Raw genomic sequence first — 23,157 nt, forward strand, 5'->3', positions numbered from 1 at the left:
TTAAAAACTCAAACCCACCCCGCTCCGCGCGGGTATATCATTTCTAGACCAGTACCCTCAAAAAATTAACTAGAACCCAAGATTTTAGGGGGGGGGGGGGGAGAGGCGGGGCATGCGGGTTTGTAGGTATTTGATCAGCCCTACGCTCACTCACTCGATCATGGTCTTCTTCCTCTTCCTCCCTTCATTCTCACTCTACACCCATGGAATTAAAGATTTTGAAATGTTATGCTGAATTATGAGATATGATTAATTAACAGGCCGGGATCTATTTTCAAATACGCTCTTCCCATGGAGAGATTTTTGCAAGTGAACTAATTAATTGCATCCAATCTTGTCCCGTAATTAACTTAAGGGTTGTTAGAGCACTAGATACAGGCTCTTTAAATCTCATTTCTAAAAAAGCCCACAGCAACAAACTTGATCTATTGTATTTTATGAAGGAAAAAAAAAATCTTTCCTTTATTTCCTCTCCTTTTTCTCAGCATTTATTTGAAATAATAGTTAAATAGTTTTTTCTTTTTTCTCTCTTATCCTAACATTTATTTGAAAAAAAAATATTTAAATGGTATAGAGAAATGATAAAAAAAATTATTGTGAAATAAAAAAAAAAAGTTTGATTCCTTAAATTTTGTTAAAATACAAATATAAAGAAAAACTTATGCTAGTCCTCATAGGGCGGCTGAAAGCTACATCGATCCCTCATAAGAGGGCAAAAGTCAATGTTACATGTGTACGTACGGGAGATGAAAAATTAATAAGAAAATAGATACAGTAGGATTTTCAAAGAATTCTAAACTTTTTATGAGCAATTAATTAAATGTGCTGTCAACTCTTACAAACACGAAGCTTAATAATATAATTGATTATTAACATATTCATATATTTTCCGTATATTCTAATAAATTCATTTTATTGACTAATGTTGCAGTATTTAAAGACACATTACAACAAGGAAAAGAGTATTCCGCAATCCGCATGAAGTGGACCTCTGACTCCGACTCTGCTAATACTAACATAATATAATTAGGGAAGTGATTCTTGCACTCACAGTGCACAACAGGTGCACAACACCAAGACACAATAGAGTGGGGCCCAATGTGTAGGTCACACTTCATTATGTCTTAATGTTGTGCACTTGTTGTGCACTTTGAGTATTTCTATCATTTTCCATATAATTAAGTCTATCTTTACTCACAAAAAAAGAAAAAAGAAAAAGAAGTCTATCTTCATATATTCAAGAAAGATAGATAGATAGATACATATATAGATAGATATTCCTACCGGTTGCTACCAATAAAACTCTAAACTAATAAGTATAACACAACCTAAGAGAAACACAAACACAACAATACTATAACAGACCTAATAAAATAACATTAATTACTGCAACCGCACCAAACTCTACCAACATCTAATATTCGTACGTAACAGAATGACCAGTTATGGAGGCTTTTAGATGGATGGTCCGTTTGGGTTTGCGATTTCAAAAAGTACGATTTAAAATAACGATTTTAAAATGTGCGATTTGAAAAAAGTGATTTTTAAAAACGCAGTTAAGCGTTTAGCAAAATCGCAGTTTAGCCTTTAAAATCGCAAATTTACATTTAAAATTCAGCGTTTTCAAAAAAGCATCATCTTGTCTGCGATTCTACTTTTTCAAATCACAATTTTTAAAAACGCAGTTCCCAAACGATTTATGTTTTATAATTTAGTTTAAAATCACATTTATTATCTACAAAATCACAATCTCAAACGCACCCAATATCATCCTACTTCACTCAATGCGGGACCAAAACCTTTAAACCACCACGTGCTCAACCCGCCTCCCCCGAATCCAACAAAAGGCTAATTTGCGCATTGCAGTGGCATCCTCGTTATTTCTCCCCAATCCGCGTCGCATTTTTACGTGTCCTCGGCCCTCGGTCCCATCGACTAAGCCAGAGTTCCCCGTACCTTCTGAAAACACAGAAATCTAAGCAAAACACACCCCCGCAGTCACAATACACGACCTGGTTTTGGAAGAGAAAGAGAGAGAGATGTTGAAGGTCTCGTGCAATGTGACCATGGACCAAATAGCCCTAGCCCAATGCGGCTTCCTGGGCCGGCCCATGCCCTTGCCCGCTTTCACTCCCCGGAGAAAAGCCGCCGTTTCGGGCCGTCCGCTGAGTAAAGCTCCGGTCCTAGCCGTCGTTTCGGACCGGGGCGGGTTGGGGCGGGCGATCGTGTCCGGGTCGGGGAGCCTGGCGGACCGCTTGAGGCTGGGGAGCTTGACGGAGGACGGGTTGTCGTATAAGGAGATGTTCGTAGTGAGGTGCTACGAGGTCGGGATCAACAAGACCGCTACAGTCGAAACCATTGCTAATCTCTTGCAGGTTCAAAACAGAACGAGAAAGTTCATATTTTGATTGAACTGGGTTTGGTTTAATTTCGACTATTTTGTGGTTTTATGGCGCATTTTTGGGTCTTTGGCATCTGGGTTTGTTGGTGATCTTCTCTTTCACATGCATTTGCAAGTGTTTGTTTTGAATTTTGGAGGTCATAGTTGAACTTTTGTTCGGATTGTTTCAACTGGGTATTATTGTTTGTTGGTTTTGCTCTTTTCTCTCATTTGTACAAATTTTTCTTTTAAATGTAAGAGATAGCAAATCTTGGATTCTCAGCAATTGGGATATGTTCTAAATGTCCACGTCTGTCTCTGTCCATTTCTTTTTTCATGGGAAAGTTATGTGGGTGTCAAGTCTATTGATTGTTGGCAAATTTTTTGCTTGCTTAGACCGGTCGCTCTGCTATAAAACTATCGATGTATGAACATTTTCATCTGCTTTCTATTACTCTGTCAAGTCGCTTGTTGGGCTGTAGACTCTGCCTTCATTGCATTTGCTACCATACTGGAATTGAATTATTTTTATTTGCTCTTTTTTGGATTCTATATAAACTGTGGAATGCTACAATGAGCGTGTAAATTCTCAACTACTATCAGTTAGGGAACTGCTGATAAATTTAACTTCCCAAGCTTAGTATTTGAAGTTTAGGTTCTATTCTCTTTGAAGCTTCCCATTTAGTAGAACTTAGGTTTCCCTTTCAGATTCTTTAAAAAAAAAAAAAAAAAAAATCATTTTGCAATTTTTCATTCATCTTATTGCACGGGAGGAGATTCCTTTTACCTTAAATTACACTTATCGAATTGAATGATTGGCTTTTCTCAAAGAATATCAATATAATTATTTCCTTGCAAATTTGTGATGTAGGAGGTTGGATGTAACCATGCTCAGAGTGTTGGATTTTCAACAGATGGTTTTGCAACGACCCCCACTATGAGGAAATTGCATCTCATATGGGTGACTGCTCGCATGCACATTGAAATCTACAAATACCCAGCTTGGTATTTTTGTTCTTCATATTACAATTTTGGTTTCGAATTCTTACATGATGATCTTTATTTTGATAAACATTGGTGGTGGGACAGGGGTGATGTAGTTGAAATTGAAACGTGGTGCCAAGGTGATGGAAGAATTGGAACTAGACGTGATTGGATAATCAAGGACTGTGCTACTGGTCAAGTAATTGGAAGAGCGACGAGGTGAATGTTAAGCTACTCTTTCTTTTTTACTTTCTTTGCTTTGCAAGCAAGAATTGTAAGTTTAAATATACAGAGTGACGATATATAATGAAAGCACTTTCTTAGACTTCTAAATGGGGCAAATGTATACATGCATCATTAGCTTGACCAGATTTCACCCAAACTTCCATTATCTGACATTCAAGTTCTGAGTCACTTCGTGGAGGATTATTGGGTGTACTTCTGGATGGTTTTGGGGAAACGCTATCTTTTTCCATTGCAGTGTTAACTACTCTTGAAAGCATCTTGGATATAAATCTCGTATTTTCTGTAGCTGAAAGTTTTAGTCAAACTATTACTAAGCATAGCCTTGTTTTCTTTGGGGGAGAATGTGTGCATATAGAAAGTTGTGGAACTTCTCTGCTTGTCCATGTGATTTGTATTGCAACAAAAAAAAAAAGGGTTAGATATATTTATCTTTATCACGTATGGTAAGAATCATGCATCATAGCTTATGTCAGATTGCTGCAAGATGTAGTTGTTTATGCTTTAATACGTGCAGAGACCAGTTAAGAGTACCCACTGCATTACCATGTACATTGACACAAATGTAGCACCTGTGAAGTAGAGCTTAATAGTTAAAATGGTATTATGTTGGTGCCTTGCAGATGCCTCGATAAGAATGGAAAAGAAAATTCAAACCAACCCTACAATGGCAAACATTTGATAAAGTATTGAAAGGAATTTTGGTAAAATTGAAAATTGAAAAGTGAAAATTGAGAATTATTTTGGTGGGGGTCCACAAGAAAATTTATTTGGTTAAGAAGTGTTTTTGGAAAGCAAAAAACTTACAGTTTTTTTTTTTAAAAAAATTGCGTCTGTTGGAGCTAGCCCGCACAGGTAGCTGCTGGCACCCATGTGAAGACTGCCAGACAAATTTGGCGGCCACCATGGAGCCACCAAACGTGGTGTCCGCAACCATCACAGTGGCTGCCAAACATAAATAGGCCCCCATGTAGATTGGTGGCTACCGATCTGCAGGACATAAATAGGCCACCATGTAGATCGGTGGCTGCCAAACAGATCAGCAGCCACCATGGTGGCCACTGCAATGGCTGCCAGACATAACCAGCAACCCATGGTAGTCGCCATGCAGGTCTAGTAGCCACCGTGAGGCTGTCACGCAGATCTGTCGATGGCTGCCAGATAGATTCGGTGGCCCGACATTGGCCGTCATGCACATCTGACAGTGGCCACCACGGGGCTGCTACACAAATCGGTGGCCACCTGGCAGCCTCCATCTGTAGAAGCCAGCCTCCACTTTTTTTAATTTCTTTTTCTTTTCTTTTCTTTTTTTAAAATAACAAGATCAGCCTTCAGCCTTGAAAAATGTGTGTATTTGAAAAAAAAAAAAAACAAAAAAAAAAACCTATATTAAAAGGTGTGGGAACCTTGTTAAAAAGTGTGTAATTTTTTTTTTAAAGAGTATTTTGTGTATTATGTTCTGTTTTTTGAGAAGTATTTTGCTATTTGTTTTGAAAAGTGTGTTAATGGTGAGACCACATTTGAAAAGCCATTTTAGTAACTTTTGTCTGAAAAGTCTTTTATAAATTTTGAAAATTGATAAGTGTTTTTGAAAACTTTGCCGCATATTCTACCTTGACGTTAAAATTCTACTACAACTTTCAATTCCTTACTGTAGTAGCATCTACGCAAAAAAGAAAATAAATGAAGCCACTTAGATAGGTCAAGAGTTATCCTGTTGGAACAAAATTAGTCGTTAAACCTGATGGTTCTCTTGACCATTGACATATGTTAGTCTGGCTGTGCGCTAGAATGTGCTTGCTTCAATTATCCATCTTGATCTTTTCCTTCTATGTGGGTTTTTTTTTTTTTTTTTTCCAAAAAAAAAAAACTTTTTGGTAAATAATCAATCTCGTAAAAATTTGAAGATCATCTTTGTGGAAGCTATCAAACATCTGTTGTCAGATGAAGTCAACAACATGACTCTTAGCAATGCTTGACATTATGTCTAACTTTGTCTATCTGATTTGAGACGTATTCTCTAAGTTTAACGTGTGAACCTTATGTTTCAGCAAGTGGCTCATGATGAACCAAGACACCAGACGACTTCAGAAAGTTAGCGATGACGTCCGAGAAGAGTATTTAATTTATTGTCCACGCGAACCCAGGTAGATATATTTGTTTGCTCTAGGCCTAAGATATCAGATTTTCTCATTAATAGTTGTATATAGTTTATAAAATGTAATGCATATGGAGTATTGGCTGTCATAATTGACGTTTGCAAGATGACATGGTTTTTCTTGGCATAATTTATTGTCTGATTGTTGAAACCCTTTTGCTCACTGCTTTGTCATATTGAATTGGAAGGAACTAATTTATTTACTGAGCTGTGGAGGAATAGATAGTTTCACAATACACAGGTTTGAGGTGATTCCTTTTCTGTATTTGTCTGAGATACCAAATTTCACTGCACTGTGATTTCTGTACAAAGAAATGAGAGACTGAGAGAGCATTTTGAAAATATAGATGAAGTAGTTGGAAATGCATTAGATTATAAGATGCATAACACAAGATTATGAGATTTTTTTTTTTTTTGGCCAAGTAATTGTAAGGAGATGAGGGTGAATGAGCTCCATTAGTGAACTCACAGCTCCGCCCCAAAAGGTACCTTAAAGTATGAGAAATAGTTAGTTGTCATGATAGGCTGACTAAATCATTAATGAAGTTAATGAAGAGTTGTAGATTCAAACATATCAGAAGACACTAGTGTACAGTTGGAGAAACTGTGTTTTTGTAAATTCTGTAGAGCTGGAGAAACTATATGATGGTGGGCCGGCAGAGACCAGCAAAGACACCGTAATTATTTAATGAATTTTAGTATTATTTCGTTCTTTGTTTTGATTTAGATAATTAAGGTTATTTTGGTATTTCAATAATGGGATTGTTACCCAAAAAAGCAAGTAGGGAATTGAATAAGAATATTTTCAGCAGCCGTTCTTTTTTTGAGATGAGACTTCTCAACTCAATGGTGTGACTCCGTTGTATGATTCGTTGTGTGTGAGTTCTTCTTGCTTGATATTGTTCTTTCTCACTTATCAATTCTGTTAATTGTTCGTGCGCACTAAGCCAAAGTTCTATTGTTGTTATCTGTGTCAAACCTACGCTGTGTCACTATATGGTTTTGTAAATTCAAACTTGTCTCTACAATGACAAACATTTAATCATGGAAAAGGACATTGCTTCAGAAAAGGCTCAAGAGTTACGCATTACACCTCCTACCTCAAGGAAAAAACACTATTCTCTCTCAACACTCTTCAAATCAGTGTCATTAATCATGTTTGATTGAAATAAATATTTACTGTTATTTTACTGTTATTTTACATTTTGAATTTATTCTTTTTTTTTTCTCTCTCTCTCTAAAAAAGCTCTACTGGTGATAAAAGATTTTACTAACATGAAGCAGTGCCTATTTCTGTTACTTTATCTACAACATAGGTCCTAGCACTGATTAAATTTTATGTTACTGGAAATTGTCTACATGCAATATGGACTTATGACTTCTCTTTAGGGGGGGCTTTAGATCTTTTCTGTTTTCTTTTTGTGGGGAGGTGGAGAGGTTGGGGTTTGGGAGAAGGGACCTATTTTCATGTCTCACGAACAATTTTGAAACTTCTGAAGATTGTGCTAGATATTGATACATTACAAGATATGATTGGGAAAATTCCAATGGATATAACTTCGGGGTACACAGCGTTTATAGTTCAAGTCAGTAAATTCTGCTTAACTTTAAAGCTCTAAATGTCATACTATTCTTATTCACATTATGGACTTTGAGTGGCATTTTTTTCATTTTAGTTAATTGGTCTTGTTTGGCTTTTGTAGATTGGCAATTCCAGAGGAGGACAGTAGTAGCTTGAGAAAAATACCAAAACTGGAAGATCCTGCTCATTCTTCGAAACTGGGACTTGTGGTAAGATCATTTGGTTCATCTAAATTCTTTGCACAGTTTTCCAAGTTCTCAGTATGCTTTTGGTTTTATGCAGCCCAGAAGAGCCGATTTCGATATGAACCAGCATGTTAATAATGTCAGCTACATCGGATGGGTTCTGGAGGTTGGTAGTAGTCACCTTTTATATATATTTGGGAACTCTTGTTATACAGATGCCGATGCTTCTTTTATTTTTCTTTTTCTAATCCATTTTTTAATCAAAAGTAATCCTCATATAATGGAGCAACTGATATGTTTGGGTCTCGGCATTCAAGGTTTGAATTTGCTTATGTGGAGCGTTCCCATCAAGGAGGCACTTCACTTTATGGCAATTATTCTTGCCTAATGGAGCATTTCTTTGCTTTCTTTGGATTCTTACTTCTTTGCTGATTTGTTAAATTAAAATAAGAAGCAGAAAAACAAGCATAAAAAGAAAAGCTGATAGATTAATAATCTTTTCTTCCCCACTAAACTATAAGCTTCATTCTTATAATGACTCTTGTTTGTCTTGTTGCTGATACTTCCTGTCGATCTTATAAAGCTGATAGATTAATATATTCTTTCTACGGCAGAGCATTCCTCAAGAAATCATTGACAGCCATGAACTGCAAACTATTACCTTGGATTACAGGCGGGAGTGCCAACATAATGACGTAGTCGATTCACTTACAAGTGTGGAACCAGTTGGGGATGCTGAAGCAGTTTCTAAGCTTCAAGGAACTAATGGGTCTGCCGCTGGTATGGAAAACAAAGAAGATTTACGTCGGTTTTTACATTTATTGAGATTGTCTGGTGATGGTCTAGAAATAAATCGAGGACGCACCGAGTGGAGAAAGAAACCAGCCAGATGATATAATTTAGTCGGCTCTACGTACCTTTTCTTGCTTTAACCAGTTTTCTTAGTGTTATTTCATCTAATGTCTTTTTCCTTTTTTTGCTCCAAAGTTGTTGTCATTTTTAAGAGCTTTGTATAAACTCTCATTGCATCATTGCAGACAGAGATTGCCATGGGAGACTCCAAATTTTCGGTTAGATTGAGAGAGAGAGAGGAAGATGTACTTATGATTTTTCGTTCGTACACCTTCCTCAAACTTCACGAGTCAATTTTTGTATTTTTATTTTATTTTTTTTCATGTGGTACTTGTATTTAAAAATCTTGGTAACCTACACTCCATTGATGAATTATATTAGCCTAGTTTTTCGTGAGTAAAATATGTTTGGAGTGTACAGTTTTTACTGCGATCTATCTTTCTACAAGTTAATGTGATAATTCATAATTGATAAAATGATTAAGAATAAATAGTTGACAAATGAATCACTAATTAATTAATTCGATGTCATATTTTTTGTTTAATTATGTCATCAATTATAGGTTGTGGGGTTAGTTTATAAGGCAATTTGTAATAAAAGTCATCTCTAACAGCTCCTCCTTGGCTTCTTAATACTGGTCCCAAAGGTCAAGCCGCCTGTTCGTTGTTTTCTTTTTTCTTGGGTTTAATTTTTTTTTATTACGTTTTATTCTATTCTTTGGGCCTTAGTATGCATTCTGACTCCTGGCCCGAAGAGATTTTGTGACATCAATGCCTTCATTTCCTTGACCTTTGTCCGTTGGACTGAATGAGGACAACAATGTTTTGTTTTGCTTCAAATTTTTGATAGAAAGAATTAATTATTGAATTGACATGCGATTTTAGAGCATATGATTTTAAAAATACATGTAATTTGAAGGACACATGTTAGTTTAATAGATTAATTTGTAAGAATTTCTTTCTACTCAATTTGAAGAAAAACTTAATTTATCCTTATTTCAAACTAGTGACTTGGGTTACATGAATCATTAGAGCATCCCCAATGAGCTCTCTAAAATTTCTCCAAGTTTCAGCTAAAAGAATTTACTTTTACTTTTTTAGTTAGCCATTTTTCAAACATCACACAACAAACTCTCTAAAACTATTTCTCTATTTTAACTAAATATATATATATATATATATGATTTTAGAACAACCACTTCATATGTGGGGGAGAAAGAGAGAGTGTGCAAAGGTAAATATAAAAACACAAAAAATTGGAGTAGGGAATGGATTTTGTTCTCCATATTTGGCTTGTTACGTGTCTGACAAGCTCTAAAATGGATATATATATATATAGGAAAATAAAGAGCAACCTCTTATCTTCAACTGCTCATCTTTTCATCTAGTGGTAAAAAATTTTCGCTTACAAGCAATCGGAAAATTTTTCGCATATATATAAATGTCATCATTTTCATCCATTTAATCCAAGGGGTCATGAAACCACGTACCAAAAAATTTACAAATTTCTTCTGTTGCCATCAGACAACATTATCACAAGAACAAAATTAATAAAAGATTTCATGGCCCATGCAAAATTAAACAACATAATTTCAATGGATCACCAATATCATATTGATCAAGTTGTTGATGAGGTTTATTGAACACGCCTAGCTAGTTGTTTTTAATAATAATAATAATATAAAAAATATATATATTATAAGCTTAACATGGACTACTCTGCACTAACTCAAGATCGGTCTAGCTAGAGATAACATGTTTCGTAAGCTTGAATATGGCTGGGTTAGTTGAGCCCTGATGAAGCCTGAGTTGAACTTGACCTAGCTAGCTAGGCAATAACAACCATGCTAAAAAAAAAAAAAAATGAAAAGAAAATAAAGATGAAAAGAGTAAATGAAATTAGCTATCACAATATTATATCTTCTTGTCTTCGCGCTCAATTTAGGGTTCACTTTGCATATACAAACCATATATGAATTTATGATCTGACAAACATTTCTTTGTGAACCAGACTTCTTACTGGAGAAACTTGGCAAAATAGGTTATTTGCGTGTACCCCAAGAGTCCAAGACCTATCCGCAGTCTACATTAATTGTTTAGGTTTTTCAAGCCACCACACCATAGCTGAAAGTTCCACCAGCTCAACCTCTCTACTTATGGTCTAACCCATGATCAGATCATTCCACGTAAAAAGATAATGCCTCAAATTTAATGAATCGTACAACTCGATCCGTTTTATTCATTGGGTCATGATGACAGCAGAAGAGAAGTCGCCAAATTGTTCCCATTTGTGAAAATCAGAAGATTCAGAAAAACCTAATATCAAAACAATCAAAGAAATTATGGGCCATGCAAAATTAAATACTAGATGATCAACATGGGCCACCTTATCGTTCTATTCTCTAAAAACGATTTAATTTCATTCCTAGACCACGTAACAAAGGGTCCACTCAGTTTCTCAAGTTGCACTATAAATTAGGGTGGCCTTGAAGCAATTCTCTCCATGCAAATTAAACGCAGCTAATTATTCTTAAGACACAGAGATATAGAGAGATGAGTATGGAGAAGAGTACTAAGGCTTCGCTCTTTTTGGTCCTCTTACTTGCGGCATTCCTGATTGGTACGGAAGGAGGAAGGGATGTTCCAAAGAAAGATAATGTGTACCATCCTCAGAATTTCTTGGGCTTAGGCCTGGGTTGGCCATTTCTTGGCGGATGGCCTTGCTGGAACCATTTTTTCGGATTCCCTGGTGGTATTGGTGGTGCTGGCAAAGGCCTTCCTGGTTCTGGTCCTGGTCTCGGGGGTCTTATTCCTGGTCTCGGAGGCCTTATTCCTGGTATCGGAGGCCCGGGCCCTAAAGGTGATGGGGGCATCCCTAAAGCTGATATTAATGGAGCTAAAGGCACATCTCCATGACCAAATGCAGCTACTATATACGCTTGTTTCTATGGTGCCTAATATAATGGTGTCTTTACAAATTAAAGTAAAATAAATAATGAGCCTTCAACGGGAAGTGGCCGGTTTGGGGTTGTACGTTCTGCAGCCATCTGTACATGTGGCTAGCTAGTGCTAAGTAATGGAATATATATGAGTAATTAATTAAATAAATATGCTATAGCTATGTTCTCTCAGATCTCTCTCTCTCTCTCTCTCTCTCTCTCTCTCTCTCTCTCTCTCTCTCTCTCTCTCTCTCTCTATGATTGATGACGTACGATACGTGCTTAATTGCAAAATATATATATACACGAAACACGATTAACTCCTGAAGAATGCGAAGAAGGTATGGTTTTTGCTGCACTAGAAAGGATCTGAAAATTAGAAAGCTACATACTTGTTAAAACTATAAGTCAGAATATTACATGTGTGTAAGAGTGACTGCCCAATTAATCCTGATTACCTTTAGGGAAAATAAACTATAGTAACATAAAATTAAAGACTTGAGCAATCTTCAAGCTTGGTTGGCATTTTTATTTATTTTATTCCCAGTTTAATGAGCATATATAGTTTAGCTTGAGCTTGTACAAGAACATTTAAGCTGCTTGAAGATTCATACTTTGCTACAAAGTCGCGAATGCATGCTTCAGCTAATTTTATTTCTGGAAAACAAATGATGGAGTTAGCTATCAGAATAAAAATTAACCTTTGAAAAATTTACGCATAAACCACGAGTTTGGATGGCCTTTCCACTCACCTTTTCAGATATATATATATTACAAGCCATGCATCATTAATGTCTATGAAATTTAATTATGCCGCAACCTCCTGAGGTTAATAGGCCTTTCCAAGTGATAGGAGATTTGATAACGATAAAAATCTTTTGTGATAAATTGTGATTTGTTTCCTTAAATTAAGGTACGTATTGGTTTACCTTAATTTTAGAGATTTGTTTGTATTTGAAAATATTCAAATCACTTGTAAAACTTTATAAATAGAGTATTGTATACCATCAAACCATCAATGAAAGATATAATAAAAAAACTTTTAACATGTAGACCTATAGATCATAAGCCAAACTACGTACTTAAAATCTTTGTGTCTTCCTCGATCTCTTTCCTTTCATCATCTTTTTATTTCATTATGAAACTCTATAAGATTTACGTGATTTTTGCACATGCTCAAATTTTAACTTGTGAGCTTCTATTGCTGAGATTTTAACTTCCATGTTGAGATTTAACTGATCCTTACATATGCTGCAATGATCAGCCCTTCATTGATTGTGTTCCTCATAAATGTAAAATAGCAAGGGCTAATGTATATGCACAACGTACCTGTTTGTGTACGTACATGTTTAATTAGAAGAAAAAAAAAGGGACCTGTTTTTGTGCCATTTAATGAGTTGTGAATTCAAAGCAATGACTTCGGATACAAACCCGTAACCACAGTTGAGAAAATAATGCAGGCTAGTTTTTTAGTAGATTAGAATGAGTAATATCTTGTGGTTCTAATATCAAATGAAGGTAATCTTAATTGGTAGCGTTAGAAAGCTTATTCATAAGGTTACAAATTCATATAATTTCATGAATATTTTTTAATTCCAATGTTTATCGAGTCAAAACGAGCCGTCAAAAAAAAAATACAAAAACTGTTCCTAAGAACCTCGATTGGAGTCTCGATCGATTGGTTCTTGTTTGGAACAAGTACCAAGTCCGAGACATTCGTTCGGCAAAAAATATTCATAGCATTTTTTATCACTATTCTCATCCAAACGAGTTAATTAGTAGTTTTGTCCAAACAAAATCGCGACCGAATGTTTTAATTACGTGTTTTTAGCAAGGTTGCGACTATGTTTTAATTTCTATATAAACCTCGTAATTAGGACGGCATTAATGGCCGGAGTTTATGTTTGTTTTCTCTTAGCTTTCATTAAGAAATACTCAAAAGGTTTTGTTTTCTTCTACATTCTTGCATCAATTCCATGATTGAAATATTCTTGGTTTTGGAAGAAAGAGTTGTGAAATATTGTGCATTGCTTGGTTTTTGCGATCCACTACACCCCTTGCTCTAGCTGCATGAGTTAGTATCAGAGCCAATATTATATGCTAGCTGCAATATTAGAAAAGCAGGCAGTTGTGTGCCGTTATAAGCACCCTACATCGATCCCTAGCTACCTCCCAAATTAAATATTAATGTACTTACAAATACGTACGTAGTTGGGTTTCTTGGCCGAGATCGTGACCAACCTCCTACCTCCATCTGCGCAATTAAAGTTCCCTAACTAATGGTCAAGTTTTTGAATTACAAGCAATGTTCGATATTGTTCTACTTAAATGATCGATAATGCTTCAAGAGCATTTCCCTTTCTTGACCCAAATCCATTGATTACTCTTTCCTTTTTTTTTTTCTTTTTTAAGATGGGAGAACAAACTTACAAGAAAGAAAAAATACAATTAGGACTGGCCGGGCAACCCAAAATTTAAACTAAGAACGAAAATACGTAGGGGCAATGCTTCTGAAGATGCGGGCTCAATTTGAGGCACGGATACCACAAAACCGAAATCACTAGTAAAGGTGATATTTGAAGTGTATTGAGTCATAAGGACCCAAACACCATTACAATGGAGAATAGGAGAAAAAAAAAAAAAAGAAGAAAAAAGGGAGGAACAAGAAAAACAATAGCATAAACAACACAAACACAGAACATCAGCAACTGGTGTTCACGAAGCCATTAATGAAGTTACCATATAATCCTATCAATCAATCAGAGTATAACTCAATATATACGACAATAATAGAAAGAGATCATATAGCCCAAGCAAACTTAATTAAATACCATTCCAGTACGTTAATTCGTTGTTAATTCATTCATCAAAGAAGTTCTCTCTCTCTCTCTCTCTCTCTCTATTTCTTGAGCTAGGATTGATTTCATGAGGCCAGATGAAATTAACTTGCATATACATATGCTTCTGTTCATGATGTACTGCGAAGACAAGTGCTGGCTCATAGAATAGGTTCCAGAGTCCAAAAATTTTGCACAGAGAAAACCAGATAAACTATTTATTTAGCACCTTCAAATCAATTTTATTATTAGTCAGAGGTTTACCATAAAAAATAAAAAAAATAAAAAAAACACTATATTGAACATATATGTAGCTATAATGATATAGGATTAAGTTAGCCTATATATATATATATATATTTATTGATCATTAGTTTTTGTTTAATGTATATATGCATTATTTTAAGGCGTGGGAGGATGTCTAACGACTCTAACCTTCTATTTTCACCTGCTAATCCTTTCAGATCCAGCTTTTCTATTCCTTCACACCATGATCGATATATATATATATATATATATATATATATTCCATCACCTAGGAGGAAATGCTTTAAACCACACCATGATTAATTTGTCCATGCATGGGCCACCTATAATTAATTGTATCAACAACGACAATCGAAACGATCGATCTAGGAAGCGCCCCATGCAGAGACCATTTAATTTGGTTGCCAAACCAAAGTAACAAAAGGTGCCGTCATTTTCACCACCTGCACTATAAATTGAAAGAATTCACCACCATGCAAAACACACAGATTTCCATGGAGAGCACTACTACTAAAGCGTGGCTGATTTTCCTTCTCTTTCTCATTGCATTTCTTGTTACAACTGAAGGTGGAAAAGAAGAGCCAATCAAAGATGGGACCGACAACTCTGATCACCATCATAATTTCTTTGGTTCGCCATTTGTCCCATCCCCTTTCTTTTTGACTTGTTGTGTTTTCTTTCCTGGTTGTGGTCCTGATCATGATGGAGGCCCTCCTGGTTCCGGATCTGGTTGGCCCAAACCCGATGGACCTAAACCTCAGGGGCCTAAGGATAACTGCACTGGCGGCCACGGAGACACTCCTAAAGGTGATGATGGTGAACCAGGTGAATAATACCCATTACCAAATGGAGCATAATGTCTTTCTGCTCTCTAATATATATATATATATATATATATATGCATGCGTCTCGTCATATATATATATATACGAGTAAATAAAATCAAGACCAATAATATATATGTATGTATCTAAAAGTAAAATAAGCAGCCTTAGATAGATAATAAGGCTTGACCGTTGTGGGGAATCGCGATGTATCATCTATATATGTTGTGGCCTGTCCTATGTTTCAGTACTAAAATAAAGGTGCTTTTCCAATATTTTAACGCTCTCTCTCTCTCTCTCTCTCTCTCTCTCTCTCTCTCTCTCTCATCCACTAAAAGCTCCAACGATGCTATGCTAATGTTTTGTATCATAATGGAAGATTGAAGAAGATTAGACAAAATATATATATATATATACCAGCTTCAGCATCTGGAAAATGAAAAAAAATAAATTAAAAAAAAAAAAAAAAAATCCTGTTGTTATCGGATGATGAGCATTGAGCAAGATCCCCAAGCTTCGGCTCCTTGTGTTGCATAAAGTACCAAAAGCCTCGAAATGTGCATGGCGTTCATGGGCGACATAGGAAAGACGGAAATTTAGGCCAAGTACCAAGTCATCCACCTTCATCAACGACCCCTAGCCTAGCCTCCATTCCAATCTCCAAACTACAAAGCCCACATCAACAACCCCCTGTTCACCGAAGCATGGGCGTCTTTATCATTTACCTTTTCCCACAGTGGAAAAGGTTAATTAATTCCTTTTCCTTTCGCCTTTTGGATGCACTCCAGCTGAACGCTTCAGATTTGACTTTGTGAGATATAATTTAAAATTTTTTTAAAAAGTTGGATAAAATATAATTTATTTTTGAAAAAATAAAATATTATTCCGAATATTATTCGAAATAAACACACCATTCGGCCTTCACTCATGTACATCAAGCTGCTAACGATTTCATGAAAAGGGTAGTGATCGGTGGGGGACTCCCAACCAGCTCCCATCCCCCACTTTTCAATAAATAAACCACTTTTATTCAAAAAGTGATTTTTTTTTTTTATTGTTTTATTCTTTGTTTTTGAATAAAAGTGATTTATTTATTGAAAAGTGGGGGATGGGAGTCTGAAGAAGAGTGTTTCGTTCGAACGATTAATTGTCTCGTTCAAACGACGCCTCCTAGAAGCAACCTTGGGCCCTCATCCCTAATAATTCTTCTACATGGCTACTAGAAAAAGCTCAAAATTTCAGAAGACCCACTGGTCCTAGTCAAACCAAATCCAAAGACGAGGAATGCCGGAAATTACTTTTTTTATCTCATAATTATTTAGGCCCAATCAACACGATTTTATTTTATTTTATTTTTTTTTAACCGAGGCTGATCCAAATATTTTTTTAAAAAAAATTTATATCCATCTACTATGTAACTCAAAAGGACTATACATCGAAAATGGGTCCAAATGCTACAGATCAGATCAGATCCAACCCACCTCAAGTTGATGCCCTCTCTTCTAGGACTTTCCCCCCTGGGCCCTGACTCATGATCTAGATCTCTTTAAAAGCCTCAGCAAAACCCGACCTACCCCTCCCATCCAAAAACTCTCCCCCCTCTCCTTCAACCATTGGAAATTGTGCACTTGGAATCTTGTCCGCCATCAAATCCTAGAAGAAGGCAGCCTTTCGGAGCCCGTAGGGCCAAGGGTCCTCCGACTGACTGCTCTCACTAAATCCCCATGTAAAGGATGATTCACTTTCCCACTGTGACGAGCCTAATCACGCATCCCTGATCATCATGATGCCTTTGGCGAGTCCATTGCGGGACTGCTAATCCTGATGTGTTACCCGTCTTTTGGTTCTTACGACCTTTGTTTGGCTACAAGGCTCATCATCCAAAGTGTTCAGCCTACCCCACTGTAATTTGCCATGTTTCACCCTTGTCCCCTTGGAAACAAGTTACCACAATCCAATACCGCAGCCCAACTTCTCGCTGGGTCAAGATATTCTTTTGACCTAACCTCAGGCCCACTCCCAATTCCTTGCTTCCCACTTTTGGTTTGATGATGAGACCCTACATTTCCGAACATTTATTCGGTTTATTCTTATCTTGCCTTCCAAAAAACTAAAAAAAAAAAAAAAAAGAGGCTTTGAATTGAAACAACAATGAAAATGAAAACCAAAGTCGTAGCGTTGAGAAGAGCCCGGGGGTGGTTTTCATACACAGCTTTATGCCCTCCCAGATTCTCTTCTCCTGTGTCAGCTTCGGTGGAATAAAAATAATTTTTGAAGTGATAAAACAGAAATAACAGGTTAAAAAGAAAACAAGATAGCCTCTATCGTACATGAACTGTTATTTTGTGACTGGGAACTAAATCAGGGAAAGGCCACTAAAACTGCTCTAACCCCAGGAGCATTTATATAATTAGGCCTAACTATATATCCCACTCCACTGCCCAGTCCGAACGCTAACTCCCATTAATACCTAAGCCAGACAGCGTATACATTACAGACACTTGAGCATCTAACGACAGCAATAGAGATAAATAAAGATGCTTTAGGGGTTCAATCTGACACCCATATAACTTTGTTCTTGACCAAAACCCAACACGGTCATTAGATATATATATTAGCTTGAACTGCAAAACATTTTCACCACTAGTATGAAAAGCTATCTACTGCCACGCCGAAACAATAGTTCCATTTCCCTTTCACTTGAAAGCAGTTCGTGCAAAACCCTGCTGCAGCCAAAAGAGAAAGTGTTATTGATAGAAAAAGGCAAACCCCAGTACACCAAAAGTATACCTAGGAGGAGGAAAACACTCTACAAGTGTCTAAAATCCAAAGAGGAAACAAGTAAACCTTTTGTTTTATCATCATTCTCATCACTCAATAAAGTTACCAAAAAAATAAACAAATAAATAAACCTTTGAAAAGGTTTGATTCTCATCGCCTATCATACATGACACTGAAATAATCTTTTGGAATGATGATACTCCACTAAATCTTTAGGTGTTGGGTCAATCATACAAATAAAAATTAGATTTCCAAGTAAGTTAATACCCTGAACAACTTCTAATAATTACACACCTTGTCTTGTAAACGGTGAATATTAGTCAATGCACTAATAGACCCTACCAAGTGGGTTTTAAACCGCAACCTCTCGTTCAAAAGATTCATTTCCTTTCAAGCATGTACTTGTTCTCCAAACTTGCACAGTACTATAGCCATGCATTGTCCTAATCTACTACTACTATAAATTCAAAAAGATATAGAGCCTGAAAACACTTACATAATCAGTTATCAAGCCTGAGCCTCAACTGGTTGAAGGAAGGAAGATTCTAATGAGTTCTCTCACTGTGACGTTTTTCCTACAGGTGGGGCACTTATTCTGTGTACTTATTGCAGTCTTAATACATGTCTTACAGAATATGTGACCACACCTCGTCGACATTTCCTCCACTAAAGGACCCATGCAAATTGGACAGCTAAAGGTGGGCTCCTTTGGCGGTGAAGGTAGCTTTGTCACATTCTCTCTCTGCCAAAAAGACATTAAAATTAGTTTTGAACGACACAGAGATGCATACAGTATATCCAATCACATCATTCAGTTTCAACAACGTTTATAGACTTCTAGTCCAAAAGGTGGCATGAGAGTTCATTAAATAACATAGGGCATGGCTCATGACCAATGCAAGAGTATTGCAAAATAGACACCACTATCAACAGAGTGATCATAACATGTATCAAACATTCCATGAAGAAAATGAATGCATCATGTCACTTCAAACCTGCATGCTACTAAAATCAATGTGACAACAAAGGAAATCTAATCAACAAGTGCAGATCACCAAGACTCCAAGAGCAGCTGTGCCAGTGCCATACTAATTGTTATAAGAACCACTTCCAAATAAGTGAAGTAACCATGTCATACATGGCACAATATGGCTGGTAATTTAGGGATAATGCCGGGCACAATTCCAGATGTGTGATAAAAAGAAGAGATACATATTCAAACTTTCATAGTCTTCGTTTGTTATTTATGAAGCATATTCCAAATAATATGGTTTTAATGTAGGAAGATTTTTTCAGCCAAATGGCATCAGTAGCCCCTACAGAACAGGTTCAAATCTCATTGGTGAGTAAACTAATTGCCAGGCCAAACAAAAAAGGCATAATTTGTTAGCATATACTTCAATTCACTAGCGCAGAATGCAGTATCTATATAACAAAAAAAAAAAGCTCCATCTACCATATTCCTTTTTCTAGAAATCTCACAAGTAATCCAATCTACAAGACAAGATGCACTACAGTAAGTTAATTTCAAAAGGCCAAGCAATTGTACCCTGCAGTTACAATGTGTCACGAAACAAAAGCTTGGGGTTGGGTCAAAATCCAAATAATTAAACATATGTCTTCTAAGAAAAAAAAGCTTTCAACTTTTTGTTACAAATATCAATTTTGCAATGCTAAGGACTTTTCCTCCTTGAATTCAACAACAGTCAAATGGATCTAAAAGCCATACCTGAATGTATTTAATTCAGCCATCTTTTATTTTTTCCTTCGAAAAAGGAAATGATTATGTGGACGTCTTTATCAAGCATAAAAGTTTCAGCAAATAGAGGAAAGAACTAATAACATATAAAACAGAAACATCAATTTTTACCATCAGTTAGCCATCCAATGACCTAAACACAAAATAAACAATGTATTGAAGGATTGCTTTTACCGTAGAATTGCTACTGCTTTCCAAATTTATGTATAAATCACAATTAATAATTGTTTGGTTGGGTGGAGCTCTTCTACGCTTGTTGCGGTTATTCTGGGTAACCCTAGTCCTTTCATCTGCAATGATCACAGGTGAGAGAGAGAAAGAAAGATGTGAGCAACACTTGAAATACCAAATAAATGCATGGATTCAGCTAAGAACAAAGGATATGAACACATTTTCTCCAAGATTATACAGGGTAGTCTAATATGACTGTGATAGTTTATGTAATTCAAACCATAGATATTTTCTCCCACCAAAAAAGAAGGAAACCCCATGATTCCACCCTTGTTTCCACAAGTTATACAATTTACAATAAGTTCCATCAATGGTACAACAAAAAGTGTTAGTGACACAAAACAAATGCACACACACACAAACAAAAAAGATGTGAGGTTTCCACAATTCCTCTAATATGCTTTTGAACGAGATCTATCTTTCTAGAATGTTGACCAAGTCCATCTACTGAATTCCTACAACAGAAAATTCCATAGAAGACTCTCTTTGATGCCTTCTTGGTTCCCTTGAATTTTGGGATTAGATTATACTCAACTTATTTTCATAAAATAACCGTTTTCTTTTTCTCAGTTAAGATACTCTTCGTATTTTCAGCTCCCCTTCTAGCTAAATCCTTCTTCACAACTACAATTTAGAAAAATGGAAAAACCGAAAGCATGATTCTGCATTCTCTTTGTTCTAAAGATTGAGCTCCAGTATCCACTCACCATGCCACTTCATAAAATCATCCGCTAGTCACCAATGCTAAATAAGCTTTGAACAATTATTTTTGTAGATATGGAACCTAAAGCAGATATCTTCTAAAGATTGAGCTCCTTCATCCACTCATCATTAAGAACTCAACATAAATTAACAGGCAACATAGTGCCATAAAGAAAACTCAATTTTCTAAGAGAAATCACCAGACCCCACAGACAAATACAATGATGAATCCATAAAGTCAACCCTCGAGAAAAGAACGTCATTGAAAAATAGAGAGGATATTTTGCAGGGGGGAATAGCCAAGAAAATAAACCCAAATATCCAGATGCTCCCAGTTATGAAAGAGAACAGATAACAGAATTAATGAGGTTACCTATATCCACATCCACTATAGCCCTTCCACCATTCCTTCTAGAATTGTTTTTGGCCTAACATTACATAAAACAAAGTTAATAAGATTAATTACAACAGCAGCAAACCACATAGTGAAATAAAAATGAAACAAAATTATACAACATAAAAGAGACGTACTTCAGCAAAAGCCCTGGGGGAGGATTCAATGACATCATCATCAATGGCTTCGACATCAATCATAGCAGGTACAGACCGCCCTGATTGGCCAGTTTCAATTTCATTAGGCACCGCTTGAGTCGAAGTCCCCTCCTGATCCCGACTATCACTTGGTGGTGCAGTGTTGAGGTCTAAGTCCAGTATCGCCTTCCTACGACGATACCCTCTTACAGGAGCCCCCCTGGCCGCCCGAGTGCTCATGCTAAAAACAATGAGATTCCTATCCAAGTTCCAAAGCATGTTTTAAAGCAGAAGAATAAAATCAATTTTCCTTTTCCAGAATATCAAGAATTTTTTTTTGATAAAAATTGTATATTCAGTCAAAGGGCAAAGGGGTGCAACCAGGGTACACAGGGAGTATACAAGAGAAACCCTAAAATATAGAAAAAGAAGCGCATAACTCCAAAAACTCAGACATATTAGAGACATGCACACTATTCCATGTAAACAGGGATTGTAGCATCATCTTCTTTATCTCTAGCAAAAGGTCACATGCATAACTGCGTCCACGTGTCTACAATTTAGAGTTGTGCGTGCATTTCACCGTTGGCAAATGACATCAATATCCCCATAATTCATAGATTTAAACATAAACCTTTTTACCCAACATTTTGGCATTATGCCATATGCTACTACCGTGACACCAATGTACCCATACTTCTTTTATTTTTTAAATTTCCAAGTAAATGTACAAGTAATTCATGAATGTCTAAGTAAATGTACAAGAAATTTATGAATATGCAGCGTCGATCCCACATTCCCATTTTTTTAAAAAAAAGAAAAAATGAATCCAGAACTTTTTCTAAAGTTCCAGACCTAATCTAAACATTTATATGTCCAGAACACAACCATATAATGTAACTAAAAGAATAGTAGTTGACCAAGTGATCCTCATGTTTCCAATAGCACAGTTCCAAAAAACTGAACTTGAATCTTCACACAAAGTCGTTTGGATGTGCAATTTTTTTGTATTGTTTTTAAAATTGTGAATACCGAGGAAAAAAAAATATTTAAAATTATGTTTGGATGGTTCAGAGAATAGAGAACAAAATTGAGAATATATTTTGGGTTGAAAAAAATTGAGTTGGGTTGAAAAAAATTGAATTGGGTTGAAAACTGGACCCTAACATCAATTTTTAAAAAATAAAATAAATAGTTGAAAATAATCAACCCTATTATGTCAAGCCAAACAAGGCCCAAATTCTGCGGGCACAAGATAACATTATAATTGAAAAACAGAAAACGAAACCATATACCAACCGAAGAAGGCTTAAGAAAACCATATCACAATATTTATCTAAAATAAATAAATAAATTTAACAAAATTTTCTGCCATACTCTGAGCAAAACACTAAAATTACGATTTTTTAACGAAAAGATCAACCTTTCCTTGAGATTTTTAAGCGCCAAACACAAACACTCAAATTGCCACAACTTCAGCAAGCATCGGACTCTGCCATCGAACAAGAATCCATTTTATCCCCCCCCACCCCCCCCCCCCAAAAAGAAAAAAATCCTAAATCCCTAAAATCACAAAAGATCCGATATCAAAAATCGGAATAAGAACATAAGAAATCAAACCCCCTGGCCCGATCGATTCACACAATGCTATCCAAACAAAAACCCTAACCAATTACTTGAAACAGAAAAGGGGAAAATAAAAAGGAAAAATAGAGATTTCGATTCAAGCAAAAAACGTACCTTTTTACTCGGCGAGTTTAAGAAGCAACACAAAGGGATCAAATTCTGAAACTTTATTCGTATATGTATTCCAAGAGTTTTTAGAGAGACACAGAGAGTCTTCTTAACACAAGAGAAGAAAGTAGGACATTAACCATCAAGGAGAGTGCAACAAAAGAGGTAG

At 36.1% G+C, this 23,157-nt stretch overlaps 3 protein-coding genes across 4 annotated transcripts; 2 read left to right on the forward strand and 1 right to left on the reverse strand.

Annotated features, from left to right (window-relative positions):
* Positions 1–1,916: 1,916 nt before the first annotated feature.
* LOC133865045 (oleoyl-acyl carrier protein thioesterase 1, chloroplastic) lies at positions 1,917–8,803 on the forward strand. The gene is made up of 7 exons (XM_062301514.1): positions 1,917–2,375; positions 3,252–3,385; positions 3,470–3,583; positions 5,659–5,754; positions 7,469–7,556; positions 7,630–7,698; positions 8,147–8,803. Exons 1-7 carry the CDS (start codon positions 2,040–2,042, stop codon positions 8,423–8,425), a joined length of 1,116 nt encoding a protein of 371 aa, XP_062157498.1. The 5' UTR covers positions 1,917–2,039; the 3' UTR covers positions 8,426–8,803.
* A 2,133-nt stretch (positions 8,804–10,936) lies between these two features.
* Positions 10,937–11,299, forward strand: LOC133862527 (FAM10 family protein At4g22670-like). The gene has a single exon (XM_062298359.1). The coding sequence runs from the start codon at positions 10,937–10,939 to the stop codon at positions 11,297–11,299; it is 363 nt and encodes a 120-aa protein (XP_062154343.1).
* A 6,231-nt stretch (positions 11,300–17,530) lies between these two features.
* On the reverse strand, positions 17,531–23,157 carry LOC133864456 (uncharacterized). 2 transcript variants are annotated; one of them, XM_062300798.1, is made up of 6 exons: positions 22,995–23,157; positions 21,255–21,513; positions 21,097–21,151; positions 19,965–20,080; positions 18,528–18,773; positions 17,531–17,973 (listed from the first exon to the last, which is right to left on the reverse strand). In XM_062300798.1, the coding sequence occupies exons 2-5, from the start codon at positions 21,492–21,494 to the stop codon at positions 18,552–18,554; spliced, it is 633 nt and encodes a 210-aa protein (XP_062156782.1). In that variant the 5' UTR covers positions 21,495–21,513; positions 22,995–23,157; the 3' UTR covers positions 17,531–17,973; positions 18,528–18,551. The 2 variants fall into 2 exon arrangements, with proteins under 2 accessions (XP_062156782.1, XP_062156781.1); XM_062300797.1 differs by having other exon boundaries at positions 17,531–17,976; positions 22,995–23,155.

The sequence above is a fragment of the Alnus glutinosa genome, chromosome 3, assembly GCF_958979055.1.
Source record: "Alnus glutinosa chromosome 3, dhAlnGlut1.1, whole genome shotgun sequence".
Classification (NCBI taxonomy): domain Eukaryota; kingdom Viridiplantae; phylum Streptophyta; class Magnoliopsida; order Fagales; family Betulaceae; genus Alnus; species Alnus glutinosa.